Below are 21980 nucleotides of genomic sequence, written 5' to 3'. Positions count from 1 at the left end.
CCGTTCCTGTGCCCACCCAGAGTAACTGTGAGGACTTATAGTGTTTTTTTAATATGGGTATGGGGTTCCCCTTAATATGCGTACAAGACCCAAAGGGGCTGGTAATGGGCAGGGAGGGCTACCCATGCCATTTTTCTCAATGATTTTCAGCCATATTGCAGGAACCAGATATAACATTAAAACCACAAGCAGTTTAAAATGACGTTATTTCCGTTAAATGTCATTTTGTGCAGGGACTGTTCTAAACACGGGAAACACATGGCACTTCACAGGCATACTACAGACACCCCCCAGGCACGATATTTAAAGGAATATTTCACTTTTTTTTCACTTTAATCGTCATTAAATTCAGTGTTCCCGCCAAAACTGCCATTTTTAAAACTTTTTTTTGCATTGACCCAAGTCCCCTGGGGCAGGAGCCAGGTCCCCAAACCCTTTTTAGGACAGTATCTTGCATATTAGCCATTAAAATTAGCACTTTTAATTTCGAATGTTCGAGTCCCATAGACTTCAATGGGGTTCTAACGTTCGTACGAATTTGGGGTCCGTTCGAAAGTTCTGGTGCGAACCGAACCGGGGGGTGTTCGGCTCATCCCTACTGACATCCAGGTCCAACTGCTCTGGCAAGGTGTTTAACCTTATTTCACTTTTTGGATTCATTCACCGTGGAGGTTTCACATTGCACTCAGCACATTTGAAGATCACTTCATTGTGGATTCCATCTATCTTTTTTTTTATTGGGACTCATGTTATGAGATTTGTGTAGAGACTTTTCATTCCACATATTTGTTCATTCTTTTATGTTGGACTTTGGATTTTTTATACACTTTCCGTTGATTTATATATTTTGTTAGCGCTATATTTTTTGCACAATCAGGTTGGTGCGACAGCTCACCAAGGTGCGCAAGCACTCTTTAACTACAGACTAATCAACAGATGTAATCTGATATGGATGTTTGTTTTAGAACTGCACAGTACATGGCGATTCCCTAAAATTTTCCTCAGAATTTAGTGATTCCATATTTTTTTACTTTGCTTGATCTGCAAAAACCCATGCAATTGACTACAGTTTTCTTTCTTATTTTTTAAGTGTTTCTTAAAGCCAGAAGGTTGGAATGTTAAATGAAAATAGTTTTGAGGCATGTCTTGATTCATTTTTTTCAACACAATTAAACAATTGAATGAACATTTTCCAAGACTTTTTGTTAGGGGTTGTAGTTAGTGGCTGGGCTACCTATCAGATAGAAAGCTCAACGGCCAACTGCAGAACACACAGAAGGCTGACAATGCTGATGCAACCTGCAGGATAACGGGTTAGCACTGTCAGTCTGCAACAGGAACTGCTTATCTCTTTAGGCAAGATGTTTTGCAATAAATTGGTAAAACGCTTTTCCTAAGAAAACTGTATACAGTGAGGCATGATGCAAAACAACAGATGAAAAACAAAGATTTCCGGATTTGACATTCGCTTTAACTTGGTATGTCAATCCCTTAACACCTATACTTTTTATTTTAGAACATACATTTTCATAGTAGGGAAAGTAATCCTGTTTAAGAGAAGCACGGATTAAGAATGCAATGATATAAGGAGTGCTGGACATGACAGTGTGGATGAGGGACACAGAGGGTTAAGCTTTATGGGTGGAGCTGAGGAAAAAGGTTTGCAGGAAGCAAGTTCAGTGTAGGGGAGGGGTCATATAAAAGGGAGGGGTGTGGCTTTAGGGGATCATTCGGATCCCAGCGTGACACAGAGGAGGCAGTTTTTCTCTGCTCCTCTGTAATGGCCGACCTGGATGGGATTTTCAAGAGGCTGAGACGGGCGGCGGAGGCGTGCGGAGCGGAGTGGCTGCGGGACCGAGCGGGGACCTGGAGGACGCCGCGGAGGATGTCGGTGATGCAGGTGAGGCGCCGCTGCGTGTGCGGAGGTCTCGGCCTCCAGCGCGTTTTTCCCCAGGGCCTACACCTAGTCCACCTCGTGACTGTCGGAGCCCGGGGGCCGACCGCTCGGTCCCCCCGGCGAAGAGGAAGGTGCCTGGCTCTCCCTGGTCCGGGTGGTCATTGCGCCGCCGACCGGAGGGGGGCGGGGCCTCGCGGCAAAATGGCGCCGGCTCCGGGTCGGGCCGGCACCCGGGAACGGGGGGGGGAACGGGCGGGGGGCTCTGGGTCCAGCCGCCTTGGGGGTGCAGCGGAAGGGGGGGATCCTTGGACTGGGGGTTCCAGCATGGGGACACGCGCGGTGGGGGGGCAGGGTTGGCACGGGGGGGGGGGGGGCGCAGCTCCCGGGATGGGGCGGGTGGGAGGAAGGGAGCCACCGAGGTGCCTGGCAGGGCTGGTCTTGGACACCTGCATGCCGGGGGTGGTCGGGGGCCACAGGCACTGCGGGATGCGCCTGAACGCGCTGACCAGGAGGTCTGCGATTCGCCCAGGGGGGTGGCGGCGCCCCCAGCGCGCACCGCGGAGGACAAGTCCGAGGGTGAGCTGTCGCAGGAGGAGGAATTTTCACATGCAGCGCACGAAACCATGACTGTCGGCAAGGCCCCGGTGCGGCCAGGTAAGTCACGTGATCTTTTGGTTCTGACGGAAGCCTTGGGGGATTTGCTGGGGGACCCGGTATCCCAGAACGGCAAGGGGATGGGGGCAGAGGGCCAATCGGCGGGGGTGGGGCATGTCGCCCTGGGGGGGCCCACGGACAGCTGCAGGACCTTCTTGGAGGGGCTGCGGGCCCTGGTGGGTAAGTTTCCCGGGGGTTCGGGGGCGCCGCAAGTGGGTCCCTGGATGGCTGCGGGCCCAGGGTCGGGGGGAGGGGGGTCCGGGGCCACGCCGGTGGTGGACCCCCCGACCGCTGCGGCTTCTGGGGGGGTGGTAGACATGGGGCCTGGGGGCACGGGGGTCCCCCCAGTGGTCACGGAACCTGGGGCGTGGACCGATGTGGTCAGGATTGCGGATGCTGCCCGGTGCGAAGTATATGTTGATTCGAGGGCCCGGTGGGGGCGTGCCTGAAGCAGGAGGTGCGGGAGAATATTGGCATGGGTGAGTATGTGGAGATTTTCTCTTTGCTCCCCCTTGAGAAGTTCAACTTGGATAGGGTCAAGCCGGACAGTTCCAAAAGGACGACGAGGAGCAGCGTAGGTATCGGCTGATTCTGCGCACTTTCTCCAATTGGCTTCAGGCGTTCGCTGGCTTAGCTAGCGTGATTGGGGAGAAGAACCCCGAGCATTGCTCGGCGTTGTTCTGCTATATGGACGCGACTGGAGAGGCTTATCGGGTGTATGGGGGGGGTGGCATGGCTGCGTTATGACGAACAGTTCAGGCAGCGGTAAGCGGTGCGGCCGGAACTACGCTGGGACCACAAGGACATCAGCCTCTGGATGAGGCTTATGTCTGCGGCTCGGACTCCTGCTCCGTTTCTTCAGGGGGGGGCGGGAGTGTGTTGTCCTCAGGGCTGCCGGCCGGGAAAAAGTGGGGTGTGTGCTGGCCCTTTAACGGGGGGCTTGTAAATTCGGGAGAGCGTGCCGATTTAAGCACGAGTGCTCCAGCTGCGCACTGTCCCGCTGTTTCAGGAAAGGAAAGCGTTCCGGCGATGTTGCTCACGAAAGGGATGACGCCGGTAACCCTGGAAAGGATACTTCCTTTCCTAAGTAAGTATCCGGATGGTGAGGCGGCGCGGGGGTTGATTTCGGAGTTTTCGGGACGGTTTCAGGATTCCTTGTTCATTGGCGGAGGTGCCCCCAGTGGCCCGGAACTTGCGATCGGCTTTGGTACACCCTGGGGGTGGTAGGCGAAAACTTGGGCAAGGAAGTGGCGTTGGGCCGGATGGGTGGGCCTTTCGAAGTGCAACCGTGGGGCGACCTGGTGGTGTCCCCGCTGGGTGTAGTTCCTGAGAAAGAGCCTGGGAAATTTCGCTTGATTCATCACTTGTCCTTTCCTAAAGGGGGGTCGGTCAATGACTTCATCGGCCCTGATGCGTGTACGGTCTCATACACGTCTTTTGATGCGGCGGTGAGGTGGGTCAGGCTTTCGGGATGCGGGGCTCTTATGGCCAAGGCAGATGTGGGGTGCCATTGGCGGGGCCAGTTCTATATGAGTAAGTGCCTGCCCATGGGTTGTTCCATTTCCTGCGCCTACTTTGAGGCGTTTAGCTCATTTTGGAGTGGGTGGTGAGTGACGTTTCGGGCCTGGAGTCGGTCATCCACTATTTGGACGACTTTCTGTGCGTGGGCCCCGCCTGCCTCCAGTGTGGGTGCGATTTTTCTGTCTATGTTGCAGCACATTGCAGGTAAGTTCGGGGTACCGTTGGCGGGGGATAAAACAGAGGGACCAGTTACGGACTTGAGTTTTTTGGGGATAGTGATCGATTCGAGGGCAATGGAGTGTCGATTGCCCGAGAATAAATTACTTGATCTGAAAATGGAATTGGCGGAGATGCAAGGATAGTAGAAGGTCCGGTTGAGGGCCCTGCAGTCTCTGTTGGGCTACCTAAATTTTGCTTGCCGGATCATCCCTATGGGGGCGGGTGTTCTGCAGACGGCTGTCGGCAGCTCGGCCGGGGTGAGTGTGCCTAACCATTTTGTGCGTCTGCGGGAAGGAACACAGGGAAGACTTGCGGGCGTGGCTTGAATTCCTAGCCTCTTGTAACGGGCGGGACATGTGGATGTCGGGGCCAGTGAGCAATTTCGATGTGGAATTGGTCGCTGCCGCGGCTGGGTCGGCGGGTTATGGGGCGTATTTTCGGGGACGGTGGAGTGCTGACCCTTGGCCGCAATCTTGAGAGGTGGCGGGGTTGTTGGGCAACCTGGTTCTGCTTGAACTATTCCCGGTGGTGTTGGCATTGGAGCTGTGGGGGGAGGAGTTCCGTAATATGAAGTTGCGCATTCGTTGAGACGGCATGGGGGTGGTTCAGGTCCTCAACCATTTGGCTGCTACGGCAGCTGGTGTTTCGGTGCTTACGGCTCAATGTTTACGTTTCGGCAGTGCACATACCTGGGGTGGAGAATTCTTTGGCTAACTCGCTCTCTCGTTTTCAGTGGGACGAGTTCCGGGATCTGGCGCCGAGAACAGAGGAGTCGAGGGCGTCTTGCCCTGGGTGGATGTGGGGGATGCCCTTGTAGTCGCCGCAGGTTGGATTCAGGGGTCTTTGAGTGAGTCCACGTGGGCGGCCTATTTTAGGGTGTGGTCAGAATGGTTGGGTTGGAGCGGTTGGTCGGGGCTCCGACCAGCGCTGGTTGGTGCTGTATTGGGTGGCACGGAACATTGAGATGGGATTGGCACCTGCGTCGATTGATCGGAAATTGGCGGGGTTCGCATTTTTGTTTAAGCTGTGGGGAGAGCCGGACGGGAATGCGGATTTTTGGGTGCGGCAAACCTTGAAGGGGTATAGGAGGGAACGGAAAGGTCGGGATGCGCGCAGGCTGGTGAAGTATGATAACTTGGTGGCGATTTGTTCCCGGCTTGTGGAAGTTTGTTCTTCCGCTTACATGGCCATCCTGTTCACAGCGGCTTTTTCGTTGGCGTTTTATGGGGCGTTTGGGACTGGGGAGTTGGTGTGTCGGTCTAAACGGGTTGCTGAGGGGCTGTTGGATCAGGATGTACAGGTGGCTGCTGATCGGGTGAGTATACGGTGGCGGAGGTCCAAGCCTGACCAGCTGGGCAGGGGAGTGGTGATTATACTGTTTGCCTTGCCGGGCTCGGCAGTGTGCCCTGTGGAGGCGGTAAGGGCCTTTCGGGCGGTGCGGCTGGAGGGGGGGGGGCCTTTCTGGCTGCATGCGGGGGGCTCTTTTCTCTCTAGGTTGCAATTCGTGTCAGTTTTCAACGGTGCCTGCGGACTGTGGGTTTGGACGACCGGGAGTACTCGTCGCACTCCTTCCGTATTGGGGCGGCCACTGAGGCTGCCCGATGTGGGCTGGCTGAGTCGATTGTACGCCGGATCGGTCGTTGGGATTCTAAGAGGTTCCGTTCGTATGTCCGGCCACAGTTGATCCTGGGGTGAGCTGGGGCGCGGCTGGGAGTGTTTTGCAGTATGGGGTTGGGAGTTACAGGTGTTATGGTATATTACGTTGGTTGGTTGTTATATGTTCTGTGTTATGTTTTTTCATTCCAGATGGAGGTTCCTCACGCCTCGTGCCGGCAGGCAGGCCATTGGGAATTCCCGGGCGGGAGGCTAGGTTGATGTGGTTGGGATTCCCGGGCATGCGGTGGGAGCGTGTGATGAAGGAAGTTGAGCGCTTTGCAATGAGGGACAGGCCCCCGGATGTGTTGGTCATTTACGCAGGGGGCAACGACCTGGGCATACGGAAGGAAAGGGACATCTTAGCTGATGTTAGGGCGGATGTTTTGCGCTTACGAGTCCGCTTCCCGGGTACCATCTTGGTTTGGTCGGACATTGTGGGCAGATCGGTGTGGAGGTGGGCTAGGTCCATGGTAAGCATCAACAAAACCAGGATGGGGGTCGGACGTGGGTATTGACCTTTGGTCATTGGGTCTGCAGGAGGGTATACAAAAAAGCTCTTAGGGTGTGGGGTGGCCCTCAAGGTTGAGGGGGTCACCCTTTCGGGCTGTGGCGGTGTGTTTTCTGGTGGTTTCTGACGGTAGACAGGTACTCAGAAGGGATCTGAGGGTGTGGGGGGCTCATCTAACGATCGGCCCCTCTGGGTATTCCTGAACGTTGGAGGGAATACGGTTATGTTCACTGACGGAAGTTGTCTCCGACCGGTCACAGGTGGAGGCCTTTGGGAAGTTGGTCAGGTGTACCGCAGTGATTTGGTATTGGCTTAAGTGGGGTCACCGTCAGAGATCACCAGAATGGGCAGCTAATGTTATTTAATGTGGTTTAATGGTAATAAAGTTATTTATATTTATATATCTATATATATTTAGATATTTTCATATTTACAAGTTATTGGAGTGAATTTTGAGTTATGTTTAATAAAGGCTGTTGTGGCCAGTTTACTCCAACCTATGGTGTGGTCTCGTTTCTAATAGGGGAAGGTATGGGTAAGGAATAATATAAGGGGAACATTCAGACTACACTAGTCAAGAGAAGCACGGATTAAGAATGCAATGATATAAGGAGTGCTGGACATGACAGTGTGGATGAGGGACACAGAGGGTTAAGCTTTATGGGTGGAGCTGAGGAAAAAGGTTTGCAGGAAGCAAGTTCAGTGTAGGGGAGGGGTCATATAAAAGGGAGGGGTGTGGCTTTAGGGGATCATTCGGATCCCAGCGTGACACAGAGGAGGCAGTTTTTCCCGCCCTCCCGCCCTAATGTTATGTGTTTGTTTTGTTGTGTCGTTTGTTGCTGGTCTTTTCTTCTTTTGCAGGTTTCGTCGGTTGTCACGGCAGCGGAAGGTTTTCCTGTGTTGGCGGTGTGTTTTCTGGTGGTTTCTGATGGTAGACAGGTACTCAGAAGGGATCTGAGGGTGTGGGGGGCTCATCTAACGATCGGCCCCTCTGGGTATTCCTGAACGTTGGAGGGAATACGGTTATGTTCACTGACGGAAGTTGTCTCCGACCGGTCACAGGTGGAGGCCTTTGGGAAGTTGGTCAGGTGTACCGCAGTGATTTGGTATTGGCTTAAGTGGGGTCACCGTCAGAGATCACCAGAATGGGCAGCTAATGTTATTTAATGTGGTTTAATGGTAATAAAGTTATTTATATTTATATATCTATATATATTTAGATATTTTCATATTTACAAGTTATTGGAGTGAATTTTGAGTTATGTTTAATAAAGGCTGTTGTGGCCAGTTTACTCCAACCTATGGTGTGGTCTCGTTTCTAATAGGGGAAGGTATGGGTAAGGAATAATATAAGGGGAACATTCAGACTACACTAGTCATGGAAGAATCGGACGTAAGTCTGGAGAACAATTACTTATGTCCCTATCTTTACTGGATACGCCTGAAACTCTAACAGAGCACAGTGGAAAATAAATCTCTCTCACTGAATCACGCAGAAAGTAAAATTGTGCCTAAATAAGGGATTCTATAGATAGCCATCTGTTTCAGATTAAGGGTTTTCCGTGGAAGGTTTCTAAATGTGTTCCATTACTCGTAACATCCTTCTGGAAGAGGGGGAGAAGACAAAACCTGATAGCATGCGATGTATGCAGCTGTAGTGTGAGGTCAGTACAGGACAAGACCATCAAATGAACAGGTACAAACTGGAACTAACTCCCCTAGGTAAAGTCAAACTTTGTGGTGGGCTTTAGACAAATTTCCATCATCACTCACTCACCATCTCTTTGTGGTTGGGGTAAAATGTTTGCTCTATTAGAGGGAATTCCTCTGGACCCAGCTTCTTATGCAGGCGCACTAGATGGGAAAACTGAAAGATTAACAGAAAAACGGTGAGAATGTTTAGGCTATGAAAAGGAGAAAAATACAAAAACATTCATAGTGTCTACAGATAAAAGGCAATATACTTGAACAAATTACACCTAAAATTGACATGCTGTATTTATTTTAATCTAAATTAACAAAAATGCTGATTTGTCCCATAGAAAAAGTAAGCAAAACCCCACAACCCTATATTGACAACCACATCAAATCAAGGAAATTGGAATCCAGTGTCCCTGATTAGGTACCAGTGATTAAAACCTCCTTAGGGAGAGTGCAGGTGGATCCTGTATTATTCAAACCTACGACATCTAAGGTGTGGTGTTCTCTCTGCTAAGGACACATATGATGTCATCATTTCAATATCAATTGAGCTCTCCAATGCCCTCAGAAAGGTGTTATACCTAGTAAACACAATAAGAAAATTGAATGAAAAATACAGCTGTCGGAGCAATCGTCCGATAATCTGATCGTTGGTACACAGCTTTCGAGGGGCAATCATGACAGTTCATACAAAATTATCTGAAGGGACAAGTACAAAAATGTTTCTCGTACAATAACAGAAGGAACGATTTAACCACTGGTAAGTCGCTGCACTTCAAGTGGCTTTACCAGGATGAGTAATGATCAGTCGTCCAATATTCTCACTGTGTGTACCAGGTTTATATGTCTATGAGTCTGGCAAGTAATTTAAACAGATCACCAAATGGTTTAACATCAATCATTCCATAGTAAGAAAAATAATCTACAAGTGGCATTGATTTCAAACAACATTTGTCCAGGACTGGCTGACTCAGCAAATTCTAATTCAACCCAAGGACTGCCCATCTGATGCTAAAAGAAATCTGTAAGAACCCCTAAGTTTCAATGTAGGGTATTTTATTTAACTCTTCTAAATACTGGGGTGAAAATGCATGCATCTACAATTGGAAAGAGATTGCATTAGTTTACCCTCCATGATGATGGAATCGAAGCAGGCTGTCCCATACAGGGACCCTGAGGAATGACAATAAAAGTGTCTGTCTAATGGAAGCTGAAGCTGAGAGACAGACTTGAATAGTATACCACATCCAGGCAGTAGAGGGGATTTTCCTTAGGATGTTTCCTTAGTGCTATACAAGTTATTCATTCATTCAAGCAGTACAGAGAGAAGGGGGAACAATATCCTGGTTGAGGTGAAAGGAAGAAACAACCTAGGCAAGAAAAGAGGACTTGGACCCCAAGACAACCTTGTCTCTGTGTAATACCAAAAAGGGTTCTTTCCAAGTTATGGCCATCAACTCAGAAACTAGCCTTGCATAGGTGATAGCAGCAAAGAAAGCAACCATGTGAGTGAGAATAGATAGGGGAAGTTCAAAGAACAGTATCTGAAGAACTGAGAAAACAAGTTTGAGATTCCACTGGGCAATGTAAGGGGGAACAATATAAGCGACACCTTGTAACAAATATTTTCAGGAAGAAGTAAAGCCTAGTACATACGGGTCAAATATCAGGCGGCATTCGGCCCATATGTACTGCAGTCGGTCTGGCTTCTGTCAAAGGTGTATGACCAAAAATGGTCTGCTGACCAGTTCCCAGGCGCCACCCCCTGTCAGAAAACAATAGAACAGCAGGGAAGATCACTGTTCTAATGTCGGATAGTTAGTACAGCGGCTCCTCCTAGGCGGTCAGTTTTTTTCTTTTGTTCAGCCCTGCTGGGTTGAATAAAAAAAAATATAGTAGTGTGTACTAGGCTTAAGAGGCATGTGGTCTTTGACAGAGAACCACTAGAGCTGAAATTTTACACTTGAGGGTACTCAGTCCAGGCCTGACAAGAAACAAAAAAGACAGGATTCATTCTAGGGACTACATCCTGGGATGGAATTTCCATGCCTTGCACTATGAGAAATATGCCTTCCAGATGTAGAGGTGGACCCTGTGAAAAATAGTATTTTTTGTACTCACTGTAAAATCCTTTTCTCTGTAGTTCACTGACTGACACAGCTCCTTTCTTATACCATCGGGTTGTTACGCCACCTTCAGGAGAGGACTAGGTAGAACATGTTAATATGTTATAACAAAACTAGAACTTTCTAGTTCCGCCCAAGGGGCGGTCCCTTAGGTAACAACCCCCCAGCCTGCTCCTGCAGCCTCAGTAAGTCAACAAGCAGTATAAAGTAAAAAATAGCAGGGGAGGGTGCTGTGTCAGTCGGTGAACTACAGAGAAAAGGATTTTACAGTGAGTACAAAAAATCCTATTTTCTCTTACGTTCACCAACTGATACAGCTCCTTTCTTATACCATCGGGACGTCCCCAAGCAGTGCCAAAACGAGGGGTGGGAAACAGCATAAAAACTTCACCCACAATGGCATGTGGGAAACAGTATAAAACTTCACCCACAAAAAAACAGAGTGCTCCTCATCTGGGAGTCACTACCTACAGACTTGTGGTAACAAATGCAACAGTGCATTTACTAAAAAGTAATTGTGTTTTTTGCCAAAAAACTGCATTTTTTTTTGTGCAATGCAAATTACACGGTTGCCTGCAAAATTTTGCGGCCAAAAGAGGCATCAGCCGATGCACTGACATCTACCTTGTAGAATTTTGTAAAGGTGGGAACAGACAACCGAGTCGTCTCTTTACCCACTTGAGCGACAGACACATGATGTCGGAAGGCCCAAGACGTGACTGGAAAGGGGGGTACCTGCCCCTTCAAGGCATAGGCCTGTACTACAATCTGTCTGATCCACCTTGAAATGGTGGCTGACGAGACCGCCATGCCTTTCTTCAGACCAGCCACCGAAACAAACAAGGAGTCTGACTTCCAAAAGGGAGCCGTGGCAGACAAATACACCCTCAGAGCCCAGACCACGTCCAGGGAATGGAGGGTCACCTCCTTAGGATGTGTCGGTTTAGAATACAGAGATGGCAACACAATGTCTTCATTGATGTGGAATGCCGAAACCACCTTCGGCAGAAAAGAAGGTTGCGGACGCAACACCACCTTATCCTTGTGGATAACCAGATAGGGCGACTTGGCCGCCAGTTCCGAAACCCTCCTGGCCCATGTAAGGGCCACTAGAAAGTCCACTTTCTGAGAAAGAGGCAACAGAGGGATCTGGATCTCTCTGATATTTTCAAAATGGCAGTTTCTAAAGTGCCGATAACACCAGGTTCAGATCCCACAGGGGTAACGGTGGGCGCACCAGAGGAAGTAAATGTCACACCCCTTGAACAATAGTGCTCACTAGAAAGTGAGACGCCAGGGGTCGCTGAAAAAAGACAGCCAAAGCTGAAATTTGTCCTTTAATGGTCAAAAGGAATTTCTGGTCTACTCCTTGCTGTAGAAACAGCAAGATCCTGGATATAGAAAAGGAGCGTGGACGCCATCCTTTCTCCTCACACATGGAGATGTAGGCCTTCCAGGTACCATGCTATATCTTGCTAAAAGAAGATTTCCGTGCTCTCAGCATAGTTGGAATCACTGAGTCTGAAAGATCCCGGCTTCTCAACACCTGGCTCTCAATAGCCATGCCGTTGAAACCAGCGATGGTAAAGCAGGATGGAGAATCGGACCTTGAGACAGCAGGTCTTCTCGTAATGGCAGTCGCCATGGCGCGTCCGCCACCAGGAGCACTAGGTCTGCGTACCAGGGATGCTGGGGCCAATCTGGGGCAATCAGTATAACTGGAATCCCCTCGGCATACACTCTGCGGAGCAGACGTGGGAACAGTTTTAACTAAAGAAATGCATAGATCAGCTGGTACTGATCCCACAGAGCCACCAGCATGTCTGACGCGTCTGCCCAAGGATCTCTTGTCCTGGACACGAATCTCGGCACATTCCAATTGAGACGGGAGGCCAATAGATCCACGTCTGGTGTGCCCCATCGCAGGCACAGTAGCCTGAACACTTCCGGAAGCAGCGCCCATTCTCCTGGGTCCAGCATCTGGCAGTTCTCCACTCCCGGAATGGCAGATAGGGCCGGTACATGTCGCTCTGCCCACTGAAGGATGTGGCGGCCAAGCTGCTTGTTCCTCCTTGGTGATTGATGTATGCCACAGCAGTGGCGTTGTCTGACTGGATCCTGAGCGGATGCCCTTGAAGTCTTATCGGCCATGTGGAGAGGCATAGCCTGATCACTTGCAGCTCAAGCACATTGATCGGCAACTTGGATTCCTCCTCCGACCAGAGGCCCTGGGTCGACTGAACTCCCATTACTCTACCCCAGCCAGTTAGGCTGGCGTCCGTTGTGATCACTGTCCAATGTAGAGGTAGGAACGGCTTCCCGGACTGAAGTGCCGGGGACCTCAACCACCAGAGCAGGGAGTCCCTGACTAACTGGCTCACCTGAATCTGCTGATCCAGAGATAACGGAGATTTTTCCCATTTCATCAAGATCTCCTTCTGCAAGACTCTGGTATGAAACTGGGCATACGGTACTGCCTCGAAGGAGGCCACCATGAGCCCCAGGACTCGCATGCAGAAGCGTAGCGATGACCACCTGCGGTTCATCAACAGTTTTACTGTGGTTCTGAGAGTCTACAACTTGTCTGAAGGGAGAAAAACTCTCGCTTCCATGGAGTCCAGCAGTAAGCCTAGGTACTCCAAGCGCTGAGTCGGTACATTCACTGACTTTTTTAGGTTCAACAGCCACCCAAATTCCTGCAGGGTCAGCATGGTGATCACCACATCCTCCTCTAATTCTGAGGTGGAAGATGCTCTCAGGAGGAGATCGTCTAGGTAACCTACAATTGCGATCTCGTGTTGTTGCAGAAATGCCAAAACAGGAGCCAATACCTTGGTAAAGACTCAGGGGGCTGATGCCAAGCCAAAGGGGAGAGCCAAAAACTGGTAGTGGGCTTCCCCAACTGCAAATCACAGAAATTTCTGATGCCGAAGGCATATGGGTATATACAGGTAGGCATCCTGGATGTCCAAAGACGCCAGGGAGTCCCCTTGATGGAGTGCAGAGACTACTGAGGAACTGATTCCATTCTGAACCTCTGTACTTTTACAAAGTAATTGAGGGCTTTTAGGTCCAAGATTGGACGTACTCCTTCCTTTTTGGGGACTACAGATTGGAGTAGAACCCCTGGAAACGTTCCGGCTTCGGAACAGGTACTATCACCCCGCGACTTATCGCCCCCATTAGGGCCTCCCGGTATGCTGGAGGGGAAGAATCTGTTTGGTGGCCAAGAGAGGAACTCTATCTTGTACCCGGAGGAAATCAGATTGCAGACCCATTGGTCTGACAGCCGAGAGGCCCACCGGGCTGCAAACTCCCGAAGGCGACCCCCCCACTCGAGTTGCGGGCGGGGGCAAACCTTCATGCGGTAGTGCTTTTGTTCGCAGGCTTGTTAGGCTTGCAGTTCCAGGGACATTTTTGTCCTTCAGAGGTCATCCTGTCAGGCTGGGGACGTTTAGCCGAAGCCCCGGGCAGACAAAAAATCCATTTGTGAGCGGAAAATGAGGGCCCTTGCCTACGGCGTGGCGCCTTAGCCTTCCTGGCCTGTGGGAGTAGTATACTCTTACGACCTGTAGCATTTTTAATAAAGTCATCCAATGAGGCTCCAAAGAGCCGCTCACCAAGGAAGGGTAAATCCGTCAGGGCTTTTTTAGATGCCTGGTCAGCTGACCAGCATTTTAGCCAAATCAGGCGCCTCAGCACCACTGCTGACACTGAAGCCCTGGATAACAGAGGGAGGGTATCCAGGGCCGTGTCACAAACGTACTTAAGGCCTTGCACTAACTGGTCTGCTAGTTCCACGCAGACAGGGGAAACCTGTTGCTCCCCCAATTTGCGGTGCAAAAGTTTTGCCCACTCAGTAAGTGTCTGTGACACAAGTGCGAATGCCAGTACTGGTCGCATTGCTGACCCCACAACCGTATACAAGGAACGAGCCACTGCCTCGGCCTTCTTGTCCGTGGGGTCCTTAAAGGCAGGAGTTCCCTCGACCGGGATTGTGGTTACTTTGTTTAATCTGGACACTGGGGAGTCCACGACCGCAGGAGCCAACCATTTTTTTAGAAGGCTCTCCTCAAAGGGGTATTGCACCTCCATGTATTTGGGGACCGAAAAAGTCAGTTGCGGTCGACCCCATTCCTTGTATATGAATTTATCTAAATAAGTCAGATACGGAAACACCTTAAGTGTACGGGCTGGCTTACGGGACCCAAAAGGGACCACAACATCAGCAGAGGGATCTGCTGGCTCCTAAATTTTCAGGGTATCAGGCATAGCTGTGATAAGTGCTCGAACAAGTGCTTTATCGCGCACGGACCCAGATGGGGATTCATCCTCACTGTCCGAATGGTCCTGGTCAGCGTCATCTGAAACAACAGAACAGGGAACACTAGCCTCAGCTGGGACCAGAGCTCTCCCCGGAGGACGAGGGGGGGGGCAGGGGCCGTTTTTTACCACCTTTGCGCCCACGCACTGCCTCCATCTTGGCAACGAACGTATTAAGGACCGCCGTCAAAGCGTCCAGAGGCACTGCACTGTCTGCAGGCAATTTGCCTGTATTTCGGGGGAAGAAATACCAGTTTCTGAAGCCATGCTGACCCTACCCTGTCTGCCACCTGTTGGGGACTTAGGACAGTGATGGTCCCACCCTCCTAACTGCTGCAGGCTAAGGGGCCCCCAACGCAGGACTTACCACCCTGACCGAGTTCTGCGCTGTCCTGCTAGGTGTGCCTGTGTCCTGTGTCAGCTCCCAGATGCTTATGAGAGAAAACCGTGCTGTGCTGAGCCCCACTGTACAGCGCTGAACATGAAAAATGTGTTCAGGCTTCAACGAAATGGCCACTGAGCATAATCACAGGGAAAATGGCTGCCGGACTACAGTAAAATGGAGACAGAGCATGCTGCTCCCTGGTCACACCAAAAATGGCCACCGAACACTGTATGCCATGAGGGACAGTGAAAAACAGGCAGAGGAAATGGTGGTAAACAGCGCTACAGTGATCAGCAGACACAGCCACCAGACAGCCAGGGGAGAGACCTACAGACATCCAGGACACAGCTACCCAGCGCAGTCCCCACCCCAGGTGAGAGCCCCCCCTCCCCCCGGGGAGCCACTGTCTATGGCACACGCACCGCTCAGCAGCCCATGCAGCATCCCCCACAGGGGGGGGAAGAAAGAAAGGGACAGGGAGAGAAGAGAGGGAGGTGAGGGACCCCCGAATCGACCTCCCAGGGAATGCCCAGCTGCTCAGTCCCACCGAGGCAGGGAGAGCTGTACTTACCAGTCCTGAAGAGCTGGGAGACATTCCATCCCAGATCCAATCTCCGATCAGTACGGGGTGGCTGCTGGCTCGGCACACTGTGATGCAGACATCAGTAGCCAAGTCATGTGTGCCCCAGGGCATTATGCCCACTGGCCGCCCCTGGAGCTGGGGGCATGTTGTGGCCGACCCATCGCGGACTCTGGTCTGTACACGCTCGCTGGCCAGGCTGGGGAGACTACAAGGATAAGGGTATCCAGCCTGTCACCCAGCCGGCTGTTGAGGCGGAACTAGAAAGTTTTAGTTTTGTTATAACATATTAACATGTTCTGCCTAGTCCTCTCCTGAAGATGGTGTAACAACCCGATGGTATAAGAAAGGAGCTATGTCAATCAGTGAACATAAGAGAAAGTAAATTTTCTAGTGCACAAGAGAGCAAGGATAATCAAATCAAACAGACACCTATCCCCCAGTTCCTGGGCTTTAATAGCCAGGCTGTTAAAACCAGTGACCAAAGAATAGGGTTGCAAATTGGTCCTTGGAACAGAAGAACCAGAAGAAAAGTAATGGGTATGGACAGCCTGTCAGGAGTCTTACAAGGTCAGAGTATCACATTCTCCTGGGCCAGTTTGGTGCAATAGAAATCACCAGATTGCCCACCCTCTTGATCCTCCAGAGCAGAGTTGGAAGGAGTTTTAGAGACGCAAAGGCATAGATTAAGTTGAACTAATCCAACTGAGTCACTAAAACACCCACTGCCATAATCTGAGGATCCCTGTACCCGGAAACAAACTTGCTGAGCTTGTTGTTGATTGTGGAAGCGAAGAGGCCTACCTACATCTTGTGTACAGTAGACAGATCAAAAGAAAGGGCAATGAACTGATAATGTGGTGTGCCCACCTTCAAACACATATCTTTGAGGAGTTGGAAAGATAGGGAAATGCAAGAAGGCATCCATGATGTCCCTAGAGGGCAGGTCTACTGGTTGGAAGGGAGAAATGGCTGACCTTGTAACTTGGAACTGTGGAATTTTTGTACCCAATGAAATCATTTTGCTTTGAGAACAGACAACAGGTTGGTGAAGAAACCCTGTAATTTCTACTTTTCTGGCTCCCCCTGACAAAGAAGCTGTATCAGAGCATCTTGGAGGTCTGCTTGTTTTTTTGGGGATGCTGGAAAGTTTCATAACATGAAGTGTTTAAAATTCTTGCTTGAAGTACCTGGATACCGTGTTTTGGACCCAAGCATCTAAAATGTCCCGGAACCAGGTGGATGCAAAGGCTACCACTGATAAGTGGAGGTTGGTGTCCCCCATTGAAGGCCATACAGCATAAGCACTGATACTTCCTGAACTAGCATTTAAAACGAAAGGGGCCTCCACATGCGCACCAATAAAAGATCCATTCTGGAAGTTAGGCATACAATATCAAACAGCTTGTCCACATAGTAGTGTAAGGCCACACGCATGAGCTCCAGTTGTTGGAGAACTGCAGTATCCATAATGATAGAATCAGGATCCGTAGAGATATCCTTGGACCAGATACCCAAGGTCTAGAAGATGGACATGGCCTCAATGCCAGGTTGCAGTGCAGGACCCAAGAGGGACAATAGGGCTTTTGACCTTTTACCACAGGATCTTTAAAAACCAGGATATGTTCCACAGGAATAGAGTTTTGGTAAGACAGAAAATAACCTATATCCACTACAAGGAGGACCTACTTGTAAGGAACCCCTCCTTATTATGATTTTCATGGACAAAGCATTTGAGAGAAGTAAACACTTGTCTGGATTGGGCCAATCGCTATACAAAACAGGCTGCATAAGTGAGCGAACTAAGAAGGTTTTAACAGGCTGACGATTTTTAAGAGAACCAGGTGGATAACTTTAGAGACAACTGAGGCTTCAGGTCTAAATGTGTATGGACCATTTCAATAAGGAGCCTCCTCATGTTCCAAGTCATCTAATAGGGATAGGATACTCTCCTCATAATCCTCAGCTGACTCTGCAAAAGTTGCTGCAGCCACTGGGACCCAGAGCAGAGGGCATGAGATCACGTTTGCATGCCTTCATTCAAAGCCAGTTAACAAGGCTGAAATTTTCCCCATAAACTCAGACAAAGTTGTTGAGAATTCCTCTCTGGACAAGACAGAGGAGGGAAGCACTTCTGAAGGAGTTAAAGGGGACTCCAAGGAGTGTTGGGACTCAAATAAAGGACAGTGGTCTGGGCTATTGAATCCAGGTCCCTTAGTAGGTACTTTGCAAGCCACCTAGGAGCTGCTAGTGGATCATAGGCTGACATGACCCACAGAACTGCTACCCTTGCGCTGATGATCAATCACTAAAGTATGCAAGCAAGGGGTTTCCCACAATGGTGCACTGTGGCCCTTGACCTGTAAAGCACTCTGTGGCTAACTCACATGTTACAAAGAGAGCCCCCCAGCATAGCCCAGTGCTTGCATGTCACATTACAGGCCTGCCCCGCTGCTTTCGCACAGTGAAGTCCGTTGCTACGCTGAGGATCAGCCAATCCTGAAGCCTGCAAAAAATAGCCCTTCTAGCTCGGCCGTTATTGTAGAAGTTTGATATAAGAAGAAAATGATCTTGATAAAAGTATTAAAAGTCAAATAAATAGGTTTGCTTTTCTCTGAGGAGAGACAACGTCCATTCTCCTAGGACACTCGCAAAAAACGAGCATGCTGGGAGTGGGTGGGGTTATGCTACACTGTTTCTAAGCTTTGTTTGCCAGTGTCCAATCTTCTGAAGGCAGCAGCATAATCCAATGTCTCGGAAATACTTCACTATGTATCCCTTAATGAATGATAACGCACATAATTACAGATTCTGCACAGAAAGAAGAGGACACCTGATATGCTCATGCATTATCCTGGTCAATGACTCACTAAGCAGTAAACAGAGGAGGAGAATAACAGCCCCAGAACAAACCCTTCAAAAATCATTCATCGATGGCAGCTGCCTTATTATCATGGTGGGTTTTTTGTTATATCCAGGGCTTTTTTTCAGCGGGAACGTGGGGGAACGCAGTTCCAGCACCTTCACCACTGACACTGAAGTGTTGCTAGTGTGTGCTGCAGGGGCTATTGATGCTCACTGCTAGGGGATCTATTCTAGCTGGAGGGTATCTATTTTTGCCTGGGGGTCTATTGTTTCTGAGTAAGTCTATTGTTGCTGGTGGAAGATCTACTGTTGCTGGGGGTGGGTCTTATATTGTTGGGAGGTCAGTTGTTGCAGGGAGAGATCTACTGTTGAGGGAGGGGTCTATTGTTGCTGGCTGCCGGAGAATCTATTGATATTGGCTGTGTGGAGATCTGCTGTTGCTGCTGGGAGTCTATTGTTGCTGTGGGGGATTTTTTTGTTGGGGTGGTCTATTGTTGCTGGTGGGGGCTCTATTGTTACTGGCTGCAGGGGTTCTATTTTACAGATTTTCTTGTTATAATTACCAAATTGCTTATGGATTACTTAGCACCACAAATTGATACTTGGTTCTGTATTGTCTAAAGGGGCAGTACTGGGAGGTGTGTAGGGGATGGAACCAAGGAACGGTGCTCGGAGATGGGTAGGGGTGGAGAAAAGGGGTAGTTCCTGGACCTATTTTCTGAGAAAAAAAGTCCTGGTTATATCTGTTGGTTGATCCTGGGAATCATCATGGGGATATCACACAATTGAAAGTCACAAAACATATAAAATGTCTTGTGTATGTTTCAGGCAACCGTGCATAACTAAAACATTTGTTTTGGCTGCTAATAAATACATTATTTTGCTATAGTAATCTGTTGTCGACACTTACCACCCAGGGCTTGTCACAGAAGTTGTACACGGAATGTAGAGAATTGACGCTAGGCACTCCTGCATACTGTAGCCCAATCACCATGCTGCGGAAATCTCCATTGCGAGCCATGCTGAAGGCATGCTGACGAATCAGGACAAAGTCTGGTTTCAGTGATCTGTGGGGACAGAAACCAGATTAGTCCTGTGTAATAATTCTGTAAATTTGGCCCTGTGAAATTAAATTGCAAGCAGAATTCACAGTGTTCTTTTTTAAACGGCAATTTCAAGCAATAATAAAACTAATTAATGAGCTAATAATGCTATCCAGCGAATACTGCAACTGTCAGACTATCTATCCAATTTATCTTAATCTAAGTACTGTTAGGCTCCGTTCACACCGAGCGTCGATACGGCTCACAGCAGGGGTCCTGTGGGTCCTGGTTTACCGTTTCAGGTCCGATTTCAGCCCAAATTTTGGGCTAAATTTGGGCCTGAAATCAACCGAAAGACATACAGGGCTCCTGTGAAAATTAGCACTGGAGCTGCAGAGTTATGTGAACCGGCTCCATAGAGAGCCGGTCACAATCTCCTGCTATTGCGAATTGGATGCGAAGATCCAATTTGCAATAATGTGAACCTAGCCTGAATGCAGACATGACCTCACAGGGTCACTCAGAGTGAATTTCCTGAAGCCTATGCTGCGACCCAAAACATACTGAAGTTAATGGATCAGAATACCACCATTAAGATAACATAAGTGTACAATAAGTATTTTCAATGTGCTTCTCTGGTGATGAATAGATTTCTGCACACCCTAATCACTGCATGAGGTGCAAATTTCACCTATTGCCTGGGCTTCCCCCCATGTTGCGCCCCTCCCCCCCCCCCACAGTGCTGCTGGCTTCCCCTCTCCTCTCCCCCCTCCTATCCTCAGGGGGGGGGGGGGGGATGTTTCAGAATGTAGAGTGGGGGAAAGGGCTGGTAAAATAGGATTTTTTGTACTCACCGTAAAATCCTTTTCTCTGTAATTCACCGACTGACACAGCTTCTCTTTAGACCATTGGGTTGTTACGCCACCTTCAGGAGAGGACTAGGCATTACATGTTAACATGTGATAATAAAACTAGAACTTTCTAGTTCCGCCCAAGGGGCGGTCCCTTAGGTAACAACCCCTCAGCATGCTACTGCAGCCTCAGTACGTCAGCAAGCAGTATAACGTAAACAACAATATGAGGGGCGGGTGCTGTGTCAGTCGGTGAATTACAGAGAAAAGGATTTTGAGGTGAGTACAAAAAATCCTATTTTCTCTTATATTCACCGACTGACACAGCTTCTCTCTTTAGACCATTGGGATGTCCCCAAGCAGTGCCAAAACGAGGGGTGGGAAAACAGCATAAAACTTCATCCACCATGGCATGTGGGAGCTAGTACAAACTTTACCCACAAAAAAAACTACAGTGTGTGGAATAACCACCACAAAAAAACAGGGTGCTCCTCAACGGAGAAGCACTACCCTCAAACCGCACAAAAAACTGCAGCCGCCTGCAAAATTATGCGGCCAAAACAGGCATCACTCGATGCACTGACATCTACAACTTTGTAAACGTGTGGACAGATGACCAGGTCGCCGCTTTACACACTTGACCGACAGACGCTTGATGTCGGAAGGTCCAAGACGTTCCGATTGCCCTCGTGGAGTGGGCCGTGGCCGGAAAGGGGGGCACCTGCCCCTTCAAGGCATAGGCTTGTACTACAATCTGTCTGATCCACCTGGAAATGGTGGCCGCCATGCCTTTCTTTGGACCAGCCACCGAAATAAACAGTGAGTCTGACTTCCAGAAGGGAGCCATGGCAGACAAATACACCCTCAGAGCCCAAACCACGTCCAGAGCATGAAGGGCCACCTCCTTAGGATGTGTTGGCTTAGGACACAGAGATGGTAACACAATGTCCTCCTTGATGTGGAATGCTGACTACCTTTGGCAGAAAAGACGGTTGCGGACGCAACACCACCTTGTGGATAACCAGAGCGCCTTGCAGGACAAGGCCGCCAGTTCCAAAACCTTCCAGGACTCACATGCAGAAGTGCAGCGATGACCACTTGCGGTTCATCAGCAGTTTTACCGCGGCTCTGAGAGTCTGCAGCTTTTCTGAAGGGAGAAAAACTCTCGCTTCCCTGGAGTCCAGCAGCAAACCTAGGTACTCCAAACGCTGAGTCTGTACTATCACCAACTTTTTTAGGTTCAACAGCCACCCAAATTCTTGCAGGGTCTGCATGGTGATCACCACATCCTCTTCTAACTCTGAGGTGGAAGAAGCTCTCAGGAGGAGATCGTCTAGGTAACCCACGATCGCGATCCCGCGTTGCCGTAGCAACGCCAGCACAGGAGCCAATACCTGGTAAAGACTTGGGGGACTGATATCAAACCAAAAAGGAGAGCCACAAACTGGTAGTGGGCTTCCCCAACTGCAATTGCAGAAACTTTTGATGCCGGAGGCATATGGGTATATACAGGTAGGCATTCTGGATGTCCAAAGACGCCAGGGAGTCCCCTAAGGATGCCAGGGAGTCCCTTTGATGGAGTGCAGCGACTACTGAGCAAACTGATTCCATTTTGAACCTCTGCACTTTCACAAAGTGATTGAGGGCTTTT

At 49.6% G+C, this 21980-nt stretch overlaps 1 protein-coding gene across 4 annotated transcripts in view; it reads right to left on the bottom strand.

Moving 5' to 3' along the window:
• SYN1 (synapsin I) overlaps positions 1-21980 on the bottom strand; it is a 294399-nt gene that overhangs the window by 155575 nt on the left and 116844 nt on the right. For all 4 annotated transcript variants that reach the window (XM_077475536.1, XM_077475543.1, XM_077475561.1 and 1 more), the window contains exons 4-5: positions 19346-19502; positions 8233-8322 (exon numbers count right to left, since the gene is read on the bottom strand). In XM_077475536.1, the coding sequence (XP_077331662.1) occupies positions 8233-8322; positions 19346-19502 (247 nt within the window). The remainder of the gene's footprint in view (positions 1-8232; positions 8323-19345; positions 19503-21980) is intronic.

Source organism: Lithobates pipiens, unplaced genomic scaffold (assembly GCF_037356315.1).
Source record: "Lithobates pipiens isolate NorthernLeopardFrog02 unplaced genomic scaffold, aLitPip1_a1.2 Scaffold_1, whole genome shotgun sequence".
NCBI classification, from domain to species: domain Eukaryota; kingdom Metazoa; phylum Chordata; class Amphibia; order Anura; family Ranidae; genus Lithobates; species Lithobates pipiens.
The sequence above is the reverse complement of the archived record's forward strand: the minus strand, read 5'-3'. Positions and strand labels throughout refer to the sequence as shown.